General features: G+C 41.2%; 1 protein-coding gene and 1 long non-coding RNA gene across 2 annotated transcripts; both read left to right on the top strand.

Moving 5' to 3' along the window:
* The first annotated feature begins 239 nt into the window (after positions 1 to 239).
* Positions 240 to 12,695, top strand: acj6 (abnormal chemosensory protein 6). The gene is given in 7 exon segments (XM_065305449.1): positions 240 to 775; positions 3,849 to 3,944; positions 5,935 to 5,988; positions 8,441 to 8,614; positions 10,725 to 11,052; positions 11,055 to 11,460; positions 11,536 to 12,695. Coding segments are annotated over 7 exon segments (1,227 nt in total). The 5' UTR covers positions 240 to 622; the 3' UTR covers positions 11,552 to 12,695.
* LOC135794249 (uncharacterized) lies at positions 9,836 to 10,299 on the top strand. Its single transcript, XR_010548845.1, has 2 exons — positions 9,836 to 9,922; positions 9,984 to 10,299. It is a non-coding gene; the product is annotated as an uncharacterized lncRNA (long non-coding RNA).
* Positions 12,696 to 27,255: the final 14,560 nt, after the last annotated feature.

Here is a 27,255-nt window from a genome sequence, read left to right as displayed (position 1 = left end):
ATTTTTTCGGTGGATGTGCAATCAATAAAAGTTCATATATAACAGGGAGCGCGCTCGAGAGTTCTGATTGCAATTCAAAAATCTATACGCCGTCAAAACGCCACTAATTTGTCGGCGGAGCCGAGGGGTGCGCGAGGCAGGCGGGCCGCGAAAGGGGGCGGGCGTGCGCGGCGGCGGCGGCGCGCGTCGCTGCCGACTCCAATGGATGCCGCGCGCGCCCTCAGTGTGCGTCCCGTTCGCCCTCCAGACCAGTCCAGTCACTCCAGTGACTGTGTTGTGCCCCGCGCGCGCCCACCATTCGATCGGCGAGAGCTCTCACCCTGGAACCGGGGGTTGCATCGCGGTACTCTGCTCGCAGCAATTCATGCGACAACAACCAAACAACCCAACTCACTGATAACAAGCATATTAATACCCATAACCCGAAATAAACAATTAAATTGTGCTGTGCGTGTTGATAACATCTTGAGACTAGCGAAACTTTAAGTGTACGTTTAGTGGTGAACAAAGTGACAAAATGTCGCACTCGTGTGCGTTGTAATCCCGAACGCGTTTTGAGAATCGCCGCCACCACCGCATTGCGATTGACTGTTACTTTGCGCAGCGCGACCGCTGCTTCAAGATGATGTACTCGCCGGACAAGATGATGGGCGCAAAGGGCCCGACTGGATTGCATGCGCCCATCACGTCGACCGGCTCATGTTTTCCAGGCCGTTATTCACCGACGTACAGAAGTCCCGAACCGATGGCACGACGTTGTATGCCCAATCCGTCGGTAAGCAAAAATTGCATTAATAAACATAAATTATATTTTATTTTGTAAAATTTATAATTAGTCTAACTGTGGAGGCGCCGGGAGATGTTTTAACTTGGTAACCATAACCTAGAATTTGCGCTAGTGCGGTTGTTGTGGCTTGAAAAACGCTCGAGAGGAGCGAAAACGCGATGCATCATTGATGGCGCCCACCTGAGCCAACTCTCGCGATACGTGTACGCATACACGCCGCCGTCGCCGCCGCCTCATGCATTACTCACGAGATGTAGTTAACGGCTGGCAGAGCTTTACGTCGGGCGCCGCAAAAATCGCTTGCCGCCGCCCCGTGGCGCGCTTAAACCGCGTAAAGTCAATTTCTTTTGCTCGAATTATTGCGCCGCATTTTCACAGCTGTTTTAACACGCATAAATGCCATGCGTACACCTACAACAGGTGAAATAATATCAACTGAGTAAATTTAACTAAAAATAAATCATTTTTTATTTTTCTAAATTCTATTTTGTCATTTTACGCTTTGTTTCCGTTCGGATATTTGCCCAACCGCACTCAATAAACTATACGATACAATCCTCTGGCATTGCCGCTTGCCGCCCCCGTGTGTGTGCGCTGTGCATCGAAGGGTCGCTTTATTTTTATTACGTGTACGCGATCACATCGATGGCGGCGCGACGCGCTTTGGGACACGGCGTAAATTCGCTTTTCCTGCCGAAATGTCCAATCGCAAACGCCGTCAGGCCTACCGACCGGAATGCAAAACAGTTTGTAACGCAGTTTGCGCGATTCCCCTGGACGTAATTGTACATTTCACGATCGCAGCCGGGACATGTGTGTGTTTCCATCGAATTTCCATGCACACACGAAATAAAGAAAACGTGCGCATTAAAATTTACGATTGGCTCGTTCTACAGGTTGATAACGTATTCACACGTATTTATTTAATCACAGATTTGTTCGATATTGAAAACACCCGCAAAAAATACACACACGGTAATGTGTAGGTAATGTAGTCAGACGGGAGGTGACGATTTGTTGGTATTTTTATTTGAATTAATTCCAATTTACCGGAAAACCGACGGCTCGTTAATAATTTATTAAATGCATTCGAACTAGGAGTGCGGCTGTGTGTGTGTGCAAGCATTACTAACACATACAAATTATTTTACCTTCATATTATGTGTTTGTTTTTTATTATACACACAAAATTAGGCTTAAAATATGGACGGAAAAACAATTTGAAACAGATCCGTTTGTTTTTCACTAATTTCTTCAATCCTCTGTATAATTTTGCACATTTTGACGTTTCAAACATCAAGTTAGGTTAGAACAGATGACATAACCTCATTTTTACAGTGTTGCCCTTTGAAATTAAAAATCTACGATCAAAACATAAATATATTTCACATTGTGTGCTAAAAACAACGACAAACTGAAATGAATTAATAAACACCACGAGACTCAAGCTCAGGCGAACGCACCGTCCACGACTCACCGGACGCTAATAACAACTTGCCGTCGACGTGCACGAAGAAAGTTTTCACTTTACTGCCGAGGAGATCTCCTGCACAAATTATCGGGTTGAACAAATAGTTTTTTTTTCAGTTGAGTTTTTCGACAATATGCAAAAAGTTCATCAAGTGACCTTTCCCCTGGATACAACCTTGCAAGAAAGATTGATTGATTGATTGATTGATTGATGGATTGAGGAATGAATTTTGACAAATCATAAACTGTCACGTTCACTTTAATTCAATTCAGTAAACTTTCAAGTAGTATTGTTCTTTTTTTTTTCTTCGCTTTCTATATCCAGAAGAAGTCGTAGTAGAACGTGTAGCCTGTTCATGAGTTGTACTTACGGATAGATGTAATTATTATCCGTTAACAATATATTAATAATAGGTTGATAATGCCGTAGCAGCGTGGGAAAGCCGCAAGTGCCGCCACCTGATTATACGTCAGTTAAAGCAGCGTACATTCGCCCGTTATTACGGTGGCGGTGGTGGCGGACCCTCCGCAAACTCGCAACTTCATCAAACTCATCGTATGGAATACAGGAATACAGGAATATGTCCATGTGACTTATTCTTGCTTCAATATTATTTATATTTTAGTTTTTATGCGAGTTGATAATTTTTATTGCAGACTTATTTTTTATTAGAATTTTTATTATTAGAACTAAAAATAAAAGCATATTCAGGGATGCTACTATATAATATTCAATACGTATTTATCGGCGGTCATCTTCAATAAGCATTTTCATCACATTTTTTTCATATCTCAGCGTCATTTATATTTTTTGTTGCATAACTATTTTGTACACCCTGTAAGTTATATTTTTGCAACATGCAGTAGCCTATATTATTCTCCTAGGTCTAAAATATCTCCAAACCAAAATTTATCAAAATTTATTGAGTGGTTTTTGTGTAGTCGTGTTACAAATAAACATATATTTATAATATTTGTTAGAATACCCATAAAACAAACAAAATTAAGATGATAATTATTATATTATTACCCTCAATGATAATGATAGATCAAGATTGAGGGTAATTTGTGATCAATCATATTTGCTGATGCAAATGCCCAAGATAACCATAATAATTTTTGGATATAAGCTTAGAATTTTAGAAAAAGTTTCATGTTTGAAATCAAATCAAAATAAACCATTTCTAATAATGAAATTTATGTTTTGTTGTTTGGCTGATAAGAAACACGCAAAATACCCGCCGAGCGAACAAGGTTTTATATGGAGTTGTAAATTTTATTGAAAAAGTGGCGGAAATCAGTAGCGTCACGAAACGGAATCTACGCGTCGGATAAGTGCACGGAAATGTAGGGAAATTAAAGTTCAACACCGGCACGCTAGGCACTAGACTCGACTCGAGTGGGAATTACCATGCCGGGTTGTCGTGACGTGTGTCATCACGAATCGTCGGCGAGATTATCACCCGCGCTCTGGCCCATTATTGTATTAGCCCCACGGATAATTACCCGCCTGTACTCAAATCACAACATTTTATTTTTTTATTTTATTTCTTTCATGTGTATACCTACATCTTTTTGATTTCTGTGACAGGTGTGGGATTGCGGCAGTGAAGCAGATCAATTCGAATCCAAGTGGAAGCCTAGCATACGAAAGGGTCATGCGTTCGAAAGCCCATGCGATCGTAAGGTTAGTTCCAGAAAATAATGAACCTAAATTATTGTGTTGGTAGAATTTGTTGGGCTTTCGAATTATTTTGATACCCTTTTTCCTTAGAAAATCAAATTTTTGCAAACTGTGTGTAGCGAGTAGGGGTGACAACGCAAAAAGAACATTCCACTCACCCCATCGACGATAACGCACGTGATAGTAGTTTTCAACTTGTTTTCGAGTGGATAGTCGTTCACTTTTATTTCATGCGCGTGTTCGATGCGTTTCCGTTATCTGTTTTTTGGGGAGGCACCCCTTTGCGTTACTTGCGCACCCGTGCGGATTATTATGGCCAGTCCATTAAACGCATACTCCATTCAAATCTAATTAATAACTCATAATATTGCAGCAGGGTTAAAAAAAGACGAAAGAAATTAAACTCTACTGATTTTGCATTACATCAAACAAATGTTGATCATGAATTTTTTACCGGTGCACGTCGACGCATCCACCGTCATGTTGAATGGTGGTGTATGATTTTTATGAATTTTTTTATCATAATAACATCCGACGCGTACACACAACGTGCACTTATTGGTTTATGTTTAATAAAAATTACCACCTAATAATCTTACACGGCGTTTTCAAAGTCAAACAATAAATTAATCAATTTTTTGCGCGAATTTTTTTCTAATTTTTAAATAAGCTTTTTATTGGGGTAGTTTGTTGGATATAAACCTAGGTATCTACAAATAGTTGTTGTCGATCCGTCGCTCGTCGGTCGGGAAACGCGACGGCGGCGGCGTGGTGGCGGGGTTAAAATGGCGTCCCGCAAGCGGACGAGGAAGTGACGTAACGATCGATAAAGCTCGCATCGCGATTGGCGGACGCGCCGGTGCGGGCGGAGCAATGCCAGCTTTCTCTTTTCTACACGCAAACACACACAGACAATCCGCAGAGCTTTCAAAGCTCCACACATACATATTTTGATCGTCGACGTTTACAATCTGTCTCTATGCGATGCGTAGCCAACATAAGCACATGTTATGCATTTGAAATTGAGTGAAAATATTTGTAAAAATTTAAATTTTTAATCTAATTAGCATGATGCTAAAATAATTGCAGAAAGGATACTCATGCACTCAATTAGCAGTCAAGGGTTGCGATAAAATGTCGCGCCCCGGACAAAAAGAAAAGTTGAAACAGTGCAAACGCAGCAAAGAATCCGCACACTCCGTACTTTCGTTATTTATTCTCTTTGCAGCAGACGCGCGCCTCCGCCTTACCGGCCATAATTGTTATTATGGAAAATATGTTAATTGGATTAACAACGTGCGCGCAAAGTACAGCTGAGTGCAAAGAAGAAACCCTTTCATCTAAATTGGTCTATGTTTAATATTCTCATCTTTAAATAAGCGAAATTTTTAGTTCCGAAAAACAGAAAACAAAAAAAACAAACAACAAAACAGTTAATTACGTACATGTTTTTACGACATACAAATTGCACTTCACTTCGATTGTATCAGGTGCTTTGGTGCGAGTTACATATTGGTCATTATTCGTTTGTGTGTTTTTTAAACGAGCTGAAAATTGTTATTTTCTCTTTCGGCCCCGCGCGCGCGCGTATTTATAGAGCAATTATGTTGGTTAGGTTTTCGTGCGTTCGTTCATGGTTTTCGTGGCGCTGCGCTAAGATTCGATCTACAAATATAAACAAACAATGCGCGCTCCACGCGACATCGACGCACGCGGGTCTTGTCGGCTTGAAATCGCTTGTGCAGCGACGAGCACTCGACACGTTATTATCCTCCACCGCCGCCGCCGCCGCCGCCGCCGGGGAACCAAATCGGCGGCGTGCGCGACGTTTACGTGGACAAAAGCACACGTCTATTAAAGCATTATCGGTAATTCCGGTTGGCTATGCGTGCGTACAACCGAAAAACAAGATTCTTTCAATAAACACATTTTAAAAATATCGGCGCCTCCACCAATTCTTAAAATAAATTAATTTTTGTTTCTTTGTTTACAGAGAATGCTTGAAGATGCGTCGATAATGTGCAATTCCTGGTCACCCAGACACAATGTAAGTATAAATAGCCATCAAAACCATCCACTCGATAATAATTTAGTAGTATGGGCGCGCAAGTGAATCGTGCATCGTTTAAAAATTAACGCTGACTAGGGTTTTGATAACTACATTACACATTACAAGCCTAAACAAATTTATTACGTGTCGAATCAATGAACAAAGCATTATTCTAAAATTAAAAACATTTAGTTGTTTAAATAGCTTATAGACATCTTATTTTTTATTTTAATTTTATTTTTGTGTTGTGGTATAATCATATTATTGTACCATGCTTGTTTGGTTCATTAGCGTCCAACACAAATAGATCGATATTTAACCAATCGTCAATGTAACAAAAGTTGGCCGTTTTAAATAAATATTGAAGTTTTATTAGTTTTTTCTGCGTATTTTATTCATGCGACAAATTAACATTTTTTATTTTGTTTTTTGATGTGATAACACCCTGTATATGACAGATGTAGAGCGATATGTGAACGTAACGCCGATGATATAATTAAAGTCTTCGGAATTGAGGCTAGTAAAATATTCATGTGATCATCATAGGTTTCCGTTTTCATTCTTCACCTCAAGTTCTAGATATACAAGGTAATCTATTATTGTTTTTTTATTTTGTTTTTATTTCTTGGAACCTTCTGTATAGTATTTTTGCCGAGTAATTAGAGAATCTAAAATTAAATGATGTCCGTCGCTCGGAAAGTTGGAAAACTTTACAACACGAATCGAATAAAACTCGCAAACTCACAAACTCGCTTTCGCTGCGCAATTTTTCCTTCCTTTTTTCTTCGTTTTTTATTTTTGTCAAACGGCCGTCCCCGGTTTATAAAATACAAGAAATCTCAATTATAGCAACAGAATCAATTAGCACACGAGCGCGTTTCGTTGCAAAGAGATAGATATAACCCGTCAGTGTCCGGAAGTGGCAGGATCTCGTACCGGAAACGGAAGGCGGCGGGAGGGGCGCAGAGAGCGGGTGAGAGCGCGCGCGGCCGCCGAGGGTTGGAGGCGTCTAACAAGTAGGGCCGGCCTGAATTATAGATGAGCCAGTGTAAGAACTAACTTACGCAGCGAGCGCGCGCCCCTCGCACAACCACCCCCGCCGCCTGCACGTTTTTCTATATGCCGCTGCCAGCCCATCTTCCCTCTCATCCCGTTTTTGTTTTGCAGACAACAGAAATGAAACACTTTTAAGTGGTGGCGGAGACGTTTCAAGAACATACTGCTATCCAAAGGGGTGAAATTGCGAATAATATATACACAACACACAACCCTCTGTAGATTTAAATAATGTTAATGTGTTCTTAACAATTACAATTCGCAGAGTATGCTTGTAACAAACGTAGAGTGACACCATTTGTACAAGCATCAATCCAAAGTGTAACGCAAACAATTTTTTTTGCCGCGCTCGGATCAAGTTAACTAGGCTTTTTTTAAGCGTAAACGTACTCACATGGTGTCTTTCTGACACCTCCGAAATGTTTGAGTGGCATTCCCTCAGTGTGGCGCTCAACTGTCACGAATATCACGCGGAATATTAAAAAATATTAAAAAATATTTTGTTATTTTACACATAAAGTAACACAGACTGTATGTGGGTTGATTAAGTAGTTAATTTTTCGCAACAAATTGTTCTAATCTATTCGGTTAAGAGGGTTCCCGTTCGCTGCTCCCGAAAATAGATGAAGAGTTATAGCGCCGAAGACAAGTGATAATCGCCCCTAATTTCATTGTTGTTTGGCGCGGACCTGGGGAATTAATCATGGCAGTCATACTCGGAACACCTCAAAATGTTAGCATACAGGGTGTTTCAGAAAGAAATTTTTTTAAAGTTAAAAATTTTCTTTAATTTAAGAAAATATTTTACTTTAAAAATTTTTTTGAAAACTTTTAATAACACCCTGTATAAATTGTGTTTCTATAGTATTTGCAGCATTTTCTTTTCCCGTTTACTCGTTTGTTTCCTCCTCGTGCATCTCTCATCCACCCTCTTTGGGCTGTGCTCTCACAGTTCACAGTTGTTGGCATTACCACGCCGACGCGGTTACAAATTATCCCATTTCGTTAACTTATGACCGTTATATTAACTAGCTAGTTAGTCATTTTGGGGCTCCGAAAAACGACATGATGAGCGTCATAAATTACCCGCCTCACTCTTCAGAGAATCACTCGTTTTTCATTCGCCAAATAATAATTTCATCGATTTATTTGCGTTAGTTTTATTAATGAACCGGTGTGGAGCAGAGCGCGCGGAAAAGTTAGTGAAAAAATCATAAATAATTTAACGTATCATTTTATCATAATTTCAACGCATAAATTTTATAGCAGGTTGGCCGCGCACGCCGTGTGCAGGTGAAAACTGCAAAACGAGTTGAGAATCACTTTTAATAATTCAATGTTTACCACACACACACGATTTCTTTGCTTTAATCAATAATATTAATTGTTGCAGGGTGATCTTTTCTCGGGGCTCAATGATGGTATTATCAGCAGGGCGGAAGCATTGGCGGCTGTTGATATTAAACATCAGAGCGCACCGGTGCCCAGTGGGCTTCCTCAGCTAAAACACGACATGATGTATCATCATAGCATGGGAGCACCACCGCCAGTCAGCCGGCCACATCAGGTAACTATCAAGTCGGAACAAAACAAACATTTGTTATGTTTTGTTTTGTTTTTGAAAGAATATCTAATCTAAATCCATTATCGTGTCCCAAAAGCATTGAAACAAAGGACACCGGACACAATGGCGGCGGTCCCCAGGCCAAACACGAAATACTTGAAAAACAAACGCGTTTTGCAACCGCGCGCGCTCGCGATGTTTGACAAACGGTCAGAGAGCGCCGGAGTCTCGACGCAAGCCCCCAGGTCACATATAACATTTCCCCAGAGGGTCGTGCCGTGCCCTCGCCACATTCGAACTTCTTGTCCCGTCGTCCCGTCCCGGTTCTCTCGCGCGCACACACATAGAAGTAGGAATATGTCGGGCGGGAAGAATGCGGAGAGACCCTCGATACACTTTTTCCCTGCACGCACGTCAAATGACCACTTTACACCGATGTGTGCGCGGTCTAATGATGAAATATGTCGCTGTTGGGACATGTTGAATCATTGGAATGCGCACACACGCCACGACAGCAGGAGCATGTCGATCGGAATTATATGCCAATAAAAAAATCCATTTATCGAGTTATTCATACTTTAAGGAACCATTAAATTGCTAAAAACCCAAATAAAACTAGTGTAGCCCCGTTTTAACGTCATACTCTGCGTAACGATGAAAAATATTATAAGCTAGAACATCTTTTTCAAATACATGACATTGATGGTAACATTTGCAACAATGGCGAAATTATGATCTTAACATTCCTACTGATTGTAATGCAAATTTATATAACCTAAGCACGATTTTCAGCTAATTTGTTGATGTGCATAAGCAGTGAATACAACATGGCGGAATTCATATTTAGACTTCAGGAAATATTCACCGACATTTTACAAGAGTAATAAGTTTTAATATAAATAGTAGAGAAATAGTTAAGAATGTAATACTACATACCAGTTTAATACAGCGTGCAGAGTCTCACCAGCCACGACAATGACTTGCAGAACCAAACAAACAACACAACTGACTAATAAAAACAAAACACGATCTGCTGCACGCCGCGCGCGACCTCACACGGACACGGATCTGCAATCTGCATTCACTACCACAATGACACAACACAATTCATGCCTTAGAATCTAAGGCTTAGTTTATACCAATATAAACTAATATGTGACTACTAGCGCCATCTTACAAAAATTAAACAGATGCAAATTGCACGCATTGCATTGTCTCCTGAACGTCGTTATAAAAATGGCTCTGTAAAAATCCATTTATCGAGTTATTTACGCTTTAAACAACTATAAAATAGCGAAAAACAAAGAAAAGGTAGTATAGTATTTGTTCCTTATTCGTTGATGATGCGACCACTATCATTATTTGAATTTAGATTGATAAAGAACGAGCAACACGCACCTTCATTAAATATGAATCGGAATCATCAGTGACGTCCACAATTCGAGCCCCGCTTCCACATCAACGAAGGCCACATCTCTCCTTTGATTGATTATTTCGATAGGCGCGAGGGTGTGTGGGTGTGGGTGAGAGTATCGCTTCGTTATTACAACGGTGCAACATTAACCCACAGAATCGTTCTAATTCGATTGGATTGCCCGAGAGATTACTCGATAAGATTTCCTGCGGCGTCGGTCACTAATATCTAATCATAACTAATTTCAAAAATATATGAATATTATACGGATAAATATTTAACTGTTATTACCACAATGTGTGGAATAGTGAATTTGATGTGGAAAAATCGCTAGAAATGAAACAATGCGCGCTTGAAAAATTGAACACGTTCAATTTATTAGTGAAACAATAGTTTGCTTTTTTCCTCACACAATAGAACCCGAAAGCAAACACTAGAGAATGCAACAAAAATGCAAATAAAATAAAATACGAGCGGTGGAAAAATAAAAATAATTGCATGGCATTTCATTGGAAAACGCGCCGAATACAACAAATAATAATATAATAGAAATACCGCACAATGGACAGGAATACAATATAAAATGAAAAACCAAACAACGCACGCATTGTTTGGAAAACAAACAAATAAACTAACTAACTAAGGCCTCCATTGTCACCAAAACATGTTTGTTATCGTTTGGTTTTTATTCCATTGCAGATGGGGCACATGGATGGCCTGGAAATGCTGGATCCCATCTCGACGTCGTCAATGACAACACTCACACCCATGTCAGAGACACCTTCACATATGCATTCCTATGGTATGAATCATGTGATGAACCATCATCATCACGGTGGAGGATTGGGTGGGCATGGAGCACCAGGACATCATCCTGGACACCATGGTGGACATCCAGCCGCGCATCATCCCAGCGCAATGGCGGCAGCTGCCGCCGCTGCTGCAGTAGCAGGGTTACATCCTGATGCGGACACAGATCCCCGTGAACTGGAAGCATTTGCCGAACGCTTCAAACAGCGGAGGATAAAATTGGTGTTACGCAAGCAGATGTGGGTAAAGCACTTGCCAATCTTAAATTACCCGGTGTTGGTGCGCTATCACAATCTACCATCTGCCGATTTGAATCGCTCACACTGTCGCACAACAACATGATCGCCCTTAAGCCTATCCTGCAAGCGTGGTTAGAGGAAGCCGAAGCGCAGGCGAAAAACAAACGTCGTGACCCTGATGCTCCTAGTGTACTACCCGCTGGTGAGAAAAAAAGGAAGAGGACCTCTATTGCTGCACCGGAGAAACGCTCCTTGGAGGCGTACTTTGCTGTGCAGCCGCGACCCTCCGGTGAGAAGATCGCCGCCATCGCCGAGAAGCTCGACCTCAAGAAGAACGTCGTGCGCGTCTGGTTCTGCAATCAGCGTCAGAAGCAGAAACGAATGAAGTTCGCGGCACAACACTGACCGGATCTTAATTTCGGTTTTCCGGTGAATTAATCAGTAATAGCATAATGTTTTAGTGAAACGACCTTTTAACTCGGGAGCTCGGCCCGCGTCCCCAACGAATGAATGAATGAGAACCACGACGAGGTGTACATAAATAACGAGGCGTCGACGCCAGCGACGAGAAGAGGATATAGTGTAAAATGACGCAAAAGACGGGCATGTCTCGCATGCCAAATTAGTACAATTTTTATACAAACAAACAAAACATGACCGATGATAAGACGGTAAGATGATATTGTAACCACCAACGTACACAAGACACACAAGATGAGGACGAAGGTAATGTTAATCTATTGATAAGCCCAAGAATAATCGCGACTATCACTATCACGTACCCAAAATGCAAATAGTCTATTAATTAACTTTGTACATATATTAATTAATTACTAGCTGCTATGATACTTAAGTCTAGTCATGAGTCATTTCTTACGAAACCTGCTCAACCAGTATTAAACCTACAACAGCAGTGATAAACTAGTCAAAATTGAAGAAGAAAAAAACGCGGAAATTTGTGCAATATATTTTAGGCAATATTTGGTTAATGTGTACATATTACTCAAGCAATAATTGATAACCATTTCGATCGACTCGGTGGCGAAATTCATTTTTGGTACAGGGTAAACAAACAACCAAAAAAACAACAAACATATCAATCCCAGTGAAGTGAAACGAAAACTGAGCAAATCTGGTTGTTGTACGCGCATGCGTCAATGACTCAAAGATTTGTACGTATTAACAATTGCATTCTATTAGTTGTTCGATTGAAATCTACAAATCTATTGTACATAAACAAGTTAACGTGTAAGCAAAGGAATAATATTAAAGAAAAACATTGAAAACATTGTAACTTTGTACATATAACGATAATATATTAATTAATTATTACGAATCGATTCACAATTAATTGCGAGGTTATGATTTTTAGGCTTATCGTTAGTACAAAAGAAGAAAACAAGTTTTTATGTTCGTAAGAAAGTATTGTACAAATAAACAACGTTAAGCAATTGATTTAAAGTTAAACAAATGATGAAAATGCTCACCACATATTTATTATAACCAATCAAGAGTCATGTAAAGAAAATACAACATCTGGATGTGTTAAATTCATGTTTTTGTTTCGATGATGATTATTTATTAAACGTATTTATTTGCAATAAAGTTACCTAAATAAATATATGCGTGTCTTTGATGTACCTGTAGGTATTAACTATTTTTTTTTTCTTTTGGTTTTTGATTGTTGTTCGGAGACGGTATGTTTGGTGCTTTTTTCTGTTAAGGGTGGCTTGATATATGACGTGTTTATTTAGCAAGGGGGACACCTGTACGCTCGCGGTGGATGATGTCGCGACGTAAAACACATACATCCTGAGTGTGGGGGTGGCACGCGTGCGGCGGAAATGTGTCTTTGGTGCGTTTTCCGATTCACGGCTACAAGTGCAACTGCAGGAAATCACCCTCTTAAGTTTACGAGTTTGTATGAGGGTAGAATGTATACACGCATGTTATTATCAACATTTGCTGATGGCAACATGTTTCGCATTCAGCGCGCAAGTGCCGAAAGAGGTTAGCTTGCTCAAAAGTGTATCGAGTGGAGTGGCGGTAGGCAAATGCGTTTGCTACTGGTGGTGGTGGTGTGTTTGTTTATGCGGACCATATGCACGGCATGTAAGGCTCGTACACGCATGAATGCGCACGGCACAAACAATGCAACCCCCCAGCGGACACGACAGAAGGGTCAAAAATGAGAAGACACAAATAGATATACGTCGGGGAGAAGAGCGGGACAAAAGGAAGAAATGGCCTTCATTAACTATTCATTACCTATTGACTTTGCAAAAGCAGAAAACAGGAAAAAATGCGACATATGCACTACAGGAGACTACACGAGTGGAAACCGAATTTTGCTCATCTTCTAGCAAACCAAAAATTTCTTGCTGGTTGTGTCCCTGTCAGTGTCACAGTGTCACAGCGAGGAAATGTAAAATGGGGATAAAAAAGGTTTGACTGGCTGGTGGACAGGCGCGCCTAGGAGGACAAACAAATCACGGCGCGCCGGTGGCGCCCGAATAAAGAGAGCATCGAAAAACCATTTCGGGGCCCTTGTCGACTCATTTAGGACGTCATCCCACCCGTCACCCGGCCGGCCGGGCCCGCCGCAGACATAAAGAATACATGAACCAGCAAATATTCCTCTCCCAAAACAAAAATTTCTTTCTCTTTGTATATAATAGAATATTGTAATTTTGTTTACGCAATTTGTCATCATTTTGATTGACATCAAAACAAAAAGCTGTCCAGGTCCCTTCAGATTTCACCGGAGCGTTGAACGTTGACTTTATGCTCCAGTTATCCCAAAAAATATGTCTGACACTTTGGTTATGGACCTGTCAACATGGCGTCGTGATTGAATGACTCCAAAACAAGAAAAAAAAAAACAACTTGCAAAAAGTTTAGTTAATAACTTGCGAGTATGTTGTGTGTCATCAAACAGTCCATCCCAACAACGAAGAGAGACATTAAAAACTCCTCCCGGCATCTGGGACACCCTCTTCATGCAGAAACTAAGACGAAATAAGGGCGAGACTTTATGGCACACTTAAAAACGCTGAAAATTAAAAACACAAATTCAAACCTACGACAACGCCGCACCACCGAGAAGAAAAGAAATTAAAAACGCGGCGCGCATAAACCTGGACGCAAATTAAAGAATTAACGGCGTTTATTTATAGCCAAAGACGGCAAGTTAAGACAGCCGAGCTAATCTGCGGCCCCGATTAAACTTGTGCGTTTTTTATCGCGTCTAATTGCGCGTTAATTTCAATTTTGTCAATCAAGACAACAGCGAAAAACACAAACTCAGTATTTCTGAGAGGGGAAATGTGGAAATGATGAGCAAGGGAGGCATGAATACAAAAAAAAGTGCTCGCGTTCGTGTTGTATGCGGATTAGCGAGCTTTTATTCATTGTAAAATTGACTAGAAAATCGCCACCCTTGGGTATACAACCCCATCCATGGCCGCGTCCACTTATAAGCGTGAAGCGACAAGTAGATATAAGTAACCCCTTCGAAATCGTAAATCCACCCCATGCGAGTGCTTTTATCAGTCACTCAAAATACTCAATATACAGGGTGTTGATGTATAAATGTAAGCACAAAGTGCAAAAAATGTTTAAGCTGGTTTAGTTAAGACGCCACGCATGCGTGAATAATTGAACAGGTAATAACAGTCGCCGGTCGCGCGCTACCGAACTTAATAAGAGTGAAATTAATCAGAACACCTTAATCCTAGATGAGCGCCGCAGTTTACTGCGGATTACGTGGGAGGCTTTCGCTGCCGAAGAGCACCTGAAGGCGTCTTTGCATCCTCAACGCTCCACGTCACTTCCTTGAAAGATTATCGCTAAATACAACAAGTATTAAACTAAATAAACTAAAACCTAGAAAATTCTAAATTAACATCTTGCGTTGTGTTTACATATCAAACACATTATGTTAGTATTTATTGTTCTTTGATTATTTGTTTATCGTGTGTATTTGTGTATCATTCGCAGCATCCCCTTTGGCGTGTTCGATCTCTCATTTATATCTATACGAAGGGGTGTATGTGGATATGGATATGTGTGTAGGTTGGCTGGGTGAGGGTTCATTGAAAACAGATTAACAGAAAACTAGAGGGGCGGACGGCGGCGGTAATTTGATAATGCACTACCATCGAAGCTCCCGCAGGAATACACTGATGGGCCTATGCAACCAGCATGCTGCAACTATCGATACACAATATGACGGAGCGAAGATGTATGTTCAGCCAGCTCCCGGAGGATGCCACCGTGCCCTTTGATTTACGCTAATTTTAAACATACCATCTGATCTAATGTCATTAAAAATTAATCTGCAAAATTACGAACACGGTATAGTTTACAGGACAACGCCATCTGTTTACCCATCCTCCAGATATTTGCATTCAATACCGGTTTAATATAAATACCGGTATTTTACACCCTAATTCTTATATTCTGATGTTGTGTGTGTGCACTTGTCAGCGCGGGTTTTCCAGCAAGAAATTATTTTCTTAGTTAAGATTTAGTTCTGTGTCGCCAGGCTGACTGAGTAATAATTAACTAGTTAGTCGCTGCATTATGCATGTCGAAAGGCGACAAGATGTCCTCGGGGGGTGCGCGATGCCGCCGTCTCGCGACCAACCCTTTCTCGGGTGTTTCATAACGAGCGCGCACAACTTAACTTTGTCTCGTAAAAAAGCGCCGCGCGCCCAAAAGCAGCCTCCGCTGAAAGAACACCGCCGGAGGTGGATAATATAACGTCGAAACAAAAAGCATTACAGGCAGCAACTCACAAGAAAAAAATTTAATTCTTTTTGTTGTGTAAATTTCATGTCATTTTTACAAAAAAAAACCATTTGGTGATTTAAAAGGGCAGCGATTGAATTCGATCAATGTAATTATACCAAGTTAATTAAACGTCCGGCGATGTGATCGACAAGAAAGTTTTCTACGTCGTCGCTGTTCGAAAAAGTTGAGGTGGATTTCTTCTTTGTTGGTTCGGGCTCCTGGAGAAGCGCAGAGGAGAGGACATGACATTTCACGAACTGCTTTGTTGCTTCGGCGCGGATTCGAACGGAGAAGTCGGCGGCTAATATACAATGCATGGTTCCCGGCAGGCACCGCCGCCACCGCCGGCCGCTGAATAAGTAAAGCCACAATAAACCATACAAGTGGGAATACGTTAATTTCTTAATTTACTAGTTAAGTTGTTCGTTCGCCATGAATAGCTGACGAAGGCGGCCGTAAAGAAACAAAATAAAAATTGTGCTAATATCTAAGGTTTTATTCAAACAACGCAGTAGGTAGTAGGTAATCTATGTTTTTATATACCTTAATAGGTGTTGCGGCCAAGGAGTAAGCCGCTGCCGCCACCGACAAATGTAATGCGCGCGAGCAACGCTTTTGATCCGTGTGCATTTTTCATGCGTCATCCGCGAGGCGCTCATTAAAGGTTTTTTCAGTTGCAACATTTATGAGACGCTAGTTGCCTTCAGTCGGTGCCCGGCGTGTGTGTGCGTGTGTGCAAAAAGCTCAAACCCAGTCAGACACGAACGCAAATTCAGCAAACGCAACTATTTTTCCATGTCACTTGTTTGACCGCTGGTACAACCCTGGCAAAGTAGGTACTTACATTTAAACATTCGCCGAGTTTAGAGTTAAACTACGACCGCACTATGCGGGGCTCTTTCAGGCTCGCTGTATATTTGTTTGCCCATCCGACCTACGTAAATATTTAATCCGTCGGATTGACCACAGGAGAAGCGTCAGGCGCGCACGCGAAAGAAAGCAAAAAGCACGAAACCCTTTTAAACAAAAACAACTTTTTTGCGCGCGCGTGTTGCAAATAATCATCCCTCGGAAATCACGTCAAAAGTCGGCAGTCAAGAGAAAGCAAACTACTTTAAAATAATTACGGGCGTGATTGGCGGGCGAGAGCTGCCGTCCTCGTACAACTGTCACGAGACGATCCCCTCGTTTCTTACTTCTTCTTGTTTCTTGATCAAACTTCCGAGCGCGTTGCAATGACAACCGTAATAAACATGGACGATGCTTCCGGTGAAAAGTCGCTCGAAAAGTCGAACAAATCGGTCGGCAATCAGCGTGAAACTTTACCATTAGTGCTGCTGGACCAGTGGAGGACCAATATCGAGGTATTTAGAATTCACCAACATAATGACGTGCTATTATTATACACCCGTGATGATTATGATGAGGTTGGTACGTCATAAACGCGACGTGAGGGTCATACTGTCACACCGTGTGCAGATTAGAACGGACATGGGCGTAGATAGAATTGGAGGATTCCGGCAGGTCTGCTCGGGGTTTGGGAGTGCGTATAATTCACGCAGATGACATGCGAACGTGGCCGTGACACGCCGGGGTAATTTACGGTGGTAATCAGTTGACTGGATGATGATTAAGTGTATGAATATGAGATTTGGTGCGAAATTGCTTATTTGCATCACACGGTCGACCCTTCCGCTGTCCGGACCCAATCTAAAGATAATCTACATTTTGGTCATCATACAATGTGTCAACAAAAAATCCTCCTGGATGTTCGATTTTTTTTGTGCACTTTCCGTGGACACGTCCCGGATAAAAATAAAACAGTGTTTTATTTTTTGCGCTTGCATTGGAATACATTCCGGGACGCGTTTTATTTCGAAATTGCACGGATTAATAAACTTGTTTTCGTTTGTGGTTGTCGGCGGCAAACGCGATAAAATTAACAAATTAACCGACTGTTAATTAGAATGATGTACGCGAGAAGCAAACGTAAACAAACCCCTTTCAATGCGCCGCTGAACTTTGAGTGAACGAACGCGTGCTGCATGCGGCGGCGGCGGCGGCGGCATAGCGAAACATATGCATCCTTTTCCTCGTACGCTGCTTTTTCCCCCCTTCTCCGGTACATTTACGTGTAAATTCAGCGAAGGGTGAGTTTGGTAGCCCTGGAGCGGCGAAACGCGAATGCGAATGGTGTGTGTGTGTGCGTGCGGAGGCGGCAGCGGCGGCCACCCCTCGCCAAAACCCCCTCGCATGAATAATAGATCGGGCGGGTTCTAACAATGACGCAACTACAATCGCGCGGCACAGATTGGCGCTTCGCGTAACGCAGGCGCCATCTCTGCAGCGCCCGAAGGCGGCACTGCTGCCGCCACCACTCTCGCCGTGTCCGCAAGATGAGAGATATCCCCACTGTCAATTCAAATCCACACGAAAAAAGCATGCAACATATTTGCTTGTAATCGCAGTTTGTATAATCGAGTCATTCCCAGGAGTTTTGGACCTCGCTGAGTGCACGTAAAGAAGAGTGAAGACAGCGCCAAATATGGCTGACATGCGATATCCGATTAGCGACTGTCGGCACAGCAAATGGATTTGCGATTGTCTCTACCGGTTAAGTACAAAGACATCTATTAGGAGCACTCATGTTCCATTAAGATTAAAAATAATTCAGCTCGAAATAAAAATATAAAGTCATCGCTAATCAAATTTTACTTAATAAATTTTTAAACAACAATCAACTTTAATCTAAATTACCCTTAAGAAATCCTTTTAATTCAAACACTAATTACGCCAAAATTCAAATTACACGCTCAAGATTTATGCGTACAATGCAGAGGAGCAACACACACGTGGTGTCCTGAAGGGTTACGCAGAGTAGGTATACCCATTCCGTTAATATATTTCACAATAATTCTGATGCGCGCCTCCGAATCATACGTACACATAATAGGTAATTTCTTGCATTAATTAGTCGATTAAATATTAACGTTGGCAATCATAACGCGCAACCCTTTCGCTCTCTCCATAGATTATGCGAGGGCGGTTTATGTTTCCCTCGAGCGCGTCCTTCTGCCCCGAAACGAGCATGCAGAGAAACTCACTACCCAAACACCAGAAGAGAAAAGTACATGATGCGCAACCAGTTATTAAACTTAGTTTCATTATTCGATTTTTATTTCAACCATTATTTTAAAAGTTTTAGGTTAAGTTTTTGAAACGTGGTTATGTCGTTGTGTAGTTTGAATATTAATTCCTTTTGAATTTCGTGTTTGCACGAAACACGCGCGTCTTAAGCTGAATCCGGTGTTTCCGTTTGCAAACCGCAAAAGTCGTTGTGCTGCGGTATTAACTTTTGCAATGTGAAGGAGCGCGCCAGCTGGCTGTATGACTATTATATTATGCGCGCGCCTTGAATCTTGAATCCCTCTGAATCCGTGAAGCGCCAGCCAGATTGATGCATGCCAAGATGTTTGAGGATATTATTTTATTCACCGCCTTGGTATTATACCCGCACGCCGGGCATGTTATATATCATTATATACACACGATTTATTAATTACGACTGCACGTATCGAATCCGCCGCTACCTGGCATACTCAAAAGCTCAAAAGCGCGCAAATTCAGATGGAAATCAATGATGCAGCAATTGCTAATATGATTAATAATTAACCGATTTTAGATTTTCATCTTTAATGTCAATTCTGTTTTACTCTTTAATTTATAAATAATTCCCGCGTACGTTTGGATAATTAATACTGTGTTGTATGATGTGTACGTAATTATACTCGAAATATTAAATAAGCAGTAATTATTCTTTGCTACATTTAAGAAATAAGTTTATATGCCACATATTAATTAAGATGTTTAATTAAAAACTAAAAGTGGCTATTATTTTTCTTAATTAATTCGTTGTTAATTGCCTCATCTATTTCACAGTTGTATTTTTCATTTTTGATTCGGAAAATTTCAGTGCACATGAATAATGTACGTGTGTTTCAGGCCGACACCTCCGCCCCATTGGCAAGTGGAATTCTTCGACTACTTTCGAAGGCTATTTAAGATGATTCCACGTTTCCAGTTGCGAGTATTAATAATTCGTGAAGTAATTAGTTTTCGGGTGTCGGTTGCGCTTATCGCTCGCGTGCGCTTGACCAACATACATACACAGAGGAAACGCATTCCATGCAATGCGGCGCGGTGCGGCGCTGTGCGACTCTGTTGAGTTTTGGTTTATTACGTGTTATTACGTGTTGTGAGCATATTTCCATTGTGCTCGTGCAGCACATACTGATTGTTGGCAATATATAAATTTTATCCGTTTAATTCAATGCTTTTCTAAGCTTATTTTTGAGGTTATAGCAAATAATAGCTGATAAATTAGGTTATGTTATTTTGGATTTCGTTGAAATGGGTTAGGTTGATGATTTTAAATGTTTACGATTGTCAACAATCAGTGGCTATCCGTGTGAGCAAACACGACGCTGTTTGTTGGCCAGCCGTAGAGAGGTGGCTTACATTGGACGCTCATTTCCGGGAACCGGAACGCACGAACTTTCCAGTTCCGTGAATCGTGCGTCTATATGCCAATGATGCGGCAGCCCGCGTCCGGAAAAGACGACCACAAATGCTATGATATTTCGATTATTAGACAATCAACTAATACCACCGACGTAACCAACCACCTTGAATAAAAACCATTGCAACCAACTGTAAAGGAGTGTAGCACCTAACCTAATCTAATCAAAATGTAGAACGCATTGTATGTGAAAGACATCGCGTTGTTTTGCGTTGTAAAGTTCGCGTAAGCTCAGCGGCTAAGCCAGTCTCTGCGTTTGGACCACGTCGAGGGGCGGCGGCGGCGGCAAAGCTCATAAGCCGTGCGGCTTAGCCGCCTGAGAGCTAATCATAATCGTAGTGTAATTAGCGTTTGCCGGCGCTCATCAACGCAACGACGCGACAACGACAACAAAGCAAAACTTTTTGAATGGTAAAAGAGATCTCGTTCGAATTTAGGTACAGTTCGATGTTTTATTTTCGAAGTGAAGTGAACTTCACAAGGACTTGATACCTTTGTGCTACAAGCGCAATCTCTGTTTGATTTGTGTCGGAGCGTTTTGCAACAATCTTCTCCCTCGATCCGGTGTGCCGCGATAGGGTTCGCCGCTTTTCTTCCACGATGTTTCCGTGTCTGTTCGGTTCTTTTTTCTGTGTGCCGCTGTTGTTGGCGCGCCCGTATCGCATCTCTCGGCAAGCGGCAGGCAGGAAGACAACTTGATCGGTCTTGGAGGTTCTGTTAACCGTCGCGTTTAGTTTCCTCATGCAGTATGCACGCGCCTCGTGTATAATTCACAGTGTTCGGGCGCATCGCGCGCTTGACTGGCACACAAATCTTACCGAAAACACGAAACACACTCGACCTCCTCCTCTCTTGACGCCGGCGGCGACTTCTTGTCGCAAAGTGTCAACAATGTCACACCGCCAACCCTACTTTGACCTCTCCGGGTGCATAAAAACCACCCTCAAAAAATTGATGCGCAATTTATTCGAAACGCTGAACAGCTCAAAATCATAATCATAAATGTTTGTAGCAAGAAAGCAAGGGGTGCTTGCCAAGAATATGAGTACCTCAAGTCGTAATATTTGATGGCAGCAATACCGAATGTCCTTTGGATCCTTTCGCCTGGTATACATAACCTTACAAAAGTTTTATACCCACAACCCGACGTGCTTACTTTTGTATGCATGTGTAAACTGGGTTGCCTACATTGTGGGCAGGCGTGTACCTATCAAAACATCACATTTTCGAAGGTGCGTGTGCCTCTTTTCCGACTTGATAATGTCAAGCATAATCATTATTCGCTCCTCCACTTTTCGCTCCTTCCATTTACGCGCGCCCCCGCCGTGGAGATGATTACGACGAGAGTAAAAGGCATAACGCGAACCCCTTCCTTGAAAGCAAGCACGCCTCCGCAATAATTGGACTGTCGTAGTTGTTATAACTAAGCCACAGATTACGTGCGTAATATTTAATATAAATTTGCGTGAGCGGCCTTGTGAAATTTCATACGAAAGGGTTCTTAAATCTCACTACTCACACCACCACTCCTCTTTTGTCGTCTTAGCGTGGCGCTCCGCGCTCGGCAAGATGGAACCAAACACTTTTCGCGTCGCTTCTTAGCGAAACTTTAAGCTCTTTTATGAAAATCGTTAATTACTTCTTGTCGAGACAAGCGGAGTGGCGCACAGTGGCTCTTTTAAGCAAAGTAAGTTTCAACGACGTGTCGCGCGCATCATGAGAGTAAACAGACAAAAATATACACAACTTTTGCTACATTTACTTACAACTTTTGACAGGTATAATTATTAAACACAATTGCCATCCAATTGTTTCCTAAGCCGCCGAATAAGTGCCAAATTTGCATTTATAACATTTTGAGTTTTACTCTAGCTGTCATCGTGAATCTAACCCTCCATCAGCACGTGTTAAAAATGGGCATCCCTTACATTTTGTTTTATGCACTCTTTAATACACATTGCACTCTCAACATACTCTGTTGTTGCCGGTTGCCTTGCAAAAAAAGGGGCATTAAGCTAAGGTAAACCCCGAAGCGCATTATACGGCTTAGATCTTTGTGCGGGCATTAAACACCCGTTATATGTTGCGCACCAAACAACACGGATATCGCCGTCCTGCCCTCGTAATAGATTATATAAAGGAGAGATTTGATTCTATTACATTCTGCTTACGGGGTGCACACACCCCACTTTGCGTCACTTCTGACATATTGCAAACGGGCAAGTGCTAGTGTATAGATCCGCGCTATCGATAAGCAATACGCTCTTGATAAAAACTAAGTAGGCTTAGTTTTGCTAATGGTCGATTAATATTGCATTGAATCTAAGATCTTTGATTGCGCATTAGCGACATGTGTGAGATTCATCGCAATTGTAAACTGCAGTGTGGAAAATTGGAAGAAAATCGTTAAAATTGCGTTATAATTTAAGCACTCAATTGAATTTCCAATGAATTCCCGATAAATCGCATTAATGCCGATTGTAATGGCACGCGCGGTCGCAGACGGACGCGCCGATGTAATTATAAACGGTGATTGGTTTTGTTAAGCACAATCATCATGTACATATATTAAACTTCGATTGGCGATGCGCTTTACGAGTAAATCATCCGAAAAAAGAAACTTCATCGCGCACACTTTAATCACAATGTTTTTCTTTGTTTTTACTTAATGTTTAACTCAACTAAATTTAAAAAAAAATTAATTTGTAGTTTTGTTAATTTAAATAAATAGGTATTGCACGTCCGGGAAATGGGCATGAGTTATACCATGCGGTGTTATTTCAATTGAAAAGAAAAGAGGGTAAGAAGTGTGCTCCGGTGCCATATCGCATGCCCCGAATGTTACCTCAAGGGGATCCCATTGATGCTCATTTTTGGCAGCTGTAATCGTTTTTGGATCACTGTTATTCCCATTCATGGTCGACGACCAAGCCGTAGATTCGATTACAGCCCCGTTTTATAGGATTTTGTTGGAATGCTCTTACCCCTCATGGCGTTAAGTCAACCTTACACAACATACCTTTTTTTTCTAATTTGGAATTCAAAACACCCCTAACTGAGCAATTTAAAGTTTCTTATCTCTGTATCTTAGTCACTTTAAGATATAATTTTAAGTATCTACTTAAGGTGGCATTGTTGCAGCCTGCTAAACCCCAGGAACTCTCAGAATATGTCTATTGAAATATCAATCCCTATTAATATTATAAATGCGAAAGTCCTGATGTTTGTTACACTTTCACGCAAAAACTACTTAACCGATCATCATGAAAATTTGTACACATATTCTTAGTGGTCCCCGAATGGTTATAGGCTACTTTTTATTTAATAAAAAAAATTATTTTTTAAATAAAATAAAGAAATTGTTTAGTCAATAATACCTCTGCATCTGGCTATTTGACTACTTTAACGCCATCTAGCATTCCAGCAATGAAGCTCAAATCTAAGTAATATAGTACCATCACACTGTATTATCACACTGTATTACCGACAGCTACGTCAACATCAAATCCAATTGACTACACTATGGAGACTGTACACTATACTTCCATAGACTATACTTTCAGCCATTTTAAACTTCCCGCCATTCTACTTCATTGTTACTTCTTCTGTGACTACAGACGCGTACGGAAACAACTTCATTATTTTAGATATTCGCGAGCGAAGCCGCGGGTTAAAGCTAGTTATTTATAAATTTCTTTTATTGAACTAAATATTGAACGAATTTAAAAAATTGTAGATATCGCCGATTTTCTACATTAAATTGTGAAAACTGGACAAAATTTGTATTTATTTTCAATAGAATTTAAATAAATTTGAATTTTTACTGAAATAGTTCCGAAGTATTTGATTTACATTTGGAATTCTTGTATAAATTTGGCAATTTCGCAACGAATGACTGTTGAGAGTCGAGGCGTCTTCGCCGAGCGAAGTCTGCGCGCCGCGTAAGTGAAGATTCGACGTCGGACTGATTTCCCTGGAGCTCGACCACAATGCAATGCACTATCTACTCTATAAGTCTAAGCATTTCTCTCGGTTTTTCCTCTGTTAACTCTAAGCAGGGCACGCATACAAAGCGTCATCTAAACCTGCCATTCGGGCGGATAGCCAGAATTAGTACCGATGCCAGATTTGGTCAATGTTTGTTACACCTGGTATGCTTTGACATTCGTACAACCATCTACCTATGAACATGAAACGTCTTCGGAGGAAATTTCGTGTTTCTACGGGCGCACGCACGCAATGCACGCCGGCGAGGGTAGCGTAATGCGCCAAAACCGGGAACGGAAACTATTTGCAGTTTGCTGGCGTGGGTCGGGCGCTTTCGGCCCAATCGCCGATATTCGCCGGCAGCGAAATGAGATTTTTCAATAGTGCACAATTTCCACCTTAAGTGTTATTGCGGAACGCCATCCGTAGTTTCCCCATGCCCCATGCATCTTCAATCATCATCAAATTAAAAATCAAAACTAATATTATTATTCGCGGGCACAGGCACTGTACCAATTTATTAATTTCACGTGGCATGTAACATAGACTCTTGACATGCACGACCGGTCGGCAATGTCCGAGCAGATCTAATCTAGCGCACTTGAGCGTTGGATGTAAATCATAATTATCGTTACGAACACAAGTTGATGAATTAATTAATAATAGATGACGCATGGCCAGTGGCGGTGGGCGCGTATACACATTGCGGCTGAAATGACGATCGTCCAGAGACACGTAATACGTAATATTCGTACGATGAGACGGCAATATTGCAAGTAATAAAACGCAATAATAATAATAACGCCCGCCGCGGTCAACGGAGGCGCAGGTCATCAAAACTGTCCGAAAACGAATGGATCCACACATCACGCGCGACACCCGCTTTACATACCCTCACACACGCCGCCACCGGAAAAGGCAATTCGTTTAAGTGTGGCGAGCGTAGCACTGCCGGACTTTGAGTATTTCGACATTGGCGTGGTTGGCGTGGTTGGCCACCGGGTAAACGGGTGAAAATAAAAATAAAAAACGACCACGGCGCAAATGTTTTTCGGGGGGCGGCTGGTTTATGGCGGGCCGGGGTCGAGCCGAGATGACCACCAGGCCCCGCGTCCACATGACGCGACATTAAATATGCATTCGTTTTTGCCGGGTGGTGCGCCCCGGCAAGAAAGCGCACGCATCAAATATTGATACAAATTGCCGCATTGCAACTTATTGCCCGCGCACGAAGAAGACGCGCGCACGATACCGCTATTCAACCGGCGGCCCGAAGAGGTTTCAACAACAACAACAACCCAGCCAGCCGACAATAACCGCACTTGCTCGGTGAATATACGACCCCCGCCCGAATAAGATCTACAATAAGACCCTATCCACAATAGAACAGAAAACAGAAATAAAACGCGTATTTGGCAAAAAATAATTGTTGTTCTCGATGTTATTATAATAAAAGGCAGGTAAGTAGAGACAATAACAAACTTGTTTCCCGGCGGCGAGTAAATTATAAAGAAAATAGCGACGGCACGGCATGAATAGCATGTCGATTTGACATGTAAATACACGAATTATGTCCTACGCTCTCGTCAATTGTTAATCAATGCCAGCTAAAGACGGATGCGATGACCGGCTCGCTTGTCACGGTTCGTCAAGTCACGGAAGACGAGCAAAACTCATTTAATCGTTTGCTGTTTCTATATTTATCTACAGTTTGTTTTCTAGCAGACAAAAACCCGCTAAACTTATTTGCGTTTCCGGAAAAATCTCCTTTTGTTTTAATGGTGAATTGGTGCGGTTTGTTGCAAAGCAGGTAGTTTGTGAATATGATGATTAATAAAAGTTTAATGATGTAGTGATGTTCGCGCAAACTGCGAACAAGCGCGTGTGTGGGTGGGAGCTTTCTTTTTTTTTTCTGCACTTTACTCGTCGTTTTTGTTGTTTGTCGAGGCGAGTGGCGAGTTGATAGCAGGTGACATGCTCTTTTTGCGCAAAACTTTGCAAACTGTTCCGTGACATGCTAATTTTTTGCATGCATCGCATGTAATGCGCGTCATTTTAAATTACAGACGATTGTATTGTTGTGAAACTTGGTTTTAAAACGAGTGTATGTATCAGTAAAGTACAGATAATTGACTGGAAATCTACTATAATAAAAAAGTGGATATAGGGGAGGGGGGGGGGGCAAAGTGGGTCCCAAAAGCGTTCACTCGTTACATCAAAATATCAAAATAAAAAAATTCAGAATATGGGGCAAAGTGGGCCCCCAGCCATAAAAATTTTGCTATTACCTTAGTATCAATTTTTTGCTTATATTATTCTTTTTTTTCATTTCTTACTTCGAATTTGTTGATGTGAGTTATTTTCCCCTCTTATTTATCAAAAATTTTAGGGGGCCCACTTTGCCCCTCAGTTTTTTAAGCCACCTGAATTTCAGGGGCCCACTTTGCCTCTCCTAAATATTTTTTGTGTAGTTTTGTAGATCTTAGCAAGTACAATACGTGCTTACTTAGGTTGATTACTCCTCATTTTACATTACATTGTACAGTTGTTAAAATAGGCAAAACATGGCTAATTTTATTTATTAATTTAAATTTACAAAGTAAAATATGAAAAATATAGCTTTTATTAAATTTCCCGATTTCCAAAAATTTATGCATTTTGACTCAAAATGTTCTAAGCTTTTTTATAGCTAGATAATTACTGAAATAGATTAAGCAACTATTTTTCTATGATAACGTTAGATTACCACTAAAATTTGTGTAAAGATATTTTAGATATAAGGTGTTTTCTTAAACACATTTTATAAATTTCCAAAAATTTG

Source organism: Atheta coriaria, unplaced genomic scaffold (assembly GCF_025399875.1).
Source record: "Atheta coriaria isolate IRGN ID8LTWV9N9 unplaced genomic scaffold, Caltech_Dcor_3.1 hic_scaffold_6_pilon, whole genome shotgun sequence".
Classification (NCBI taxonomy): Eukaryota; Metazoa; Arthropoda; class Insecta; order Coleoptera; family Staphylinidae; genus Dalotia; species Dalotia coriaria.
The sequence above is the reverse complement of the archived record's forward strand: the minus strand, read 5'-3'. Positions and strand labels throughout refer to the sequence as shown.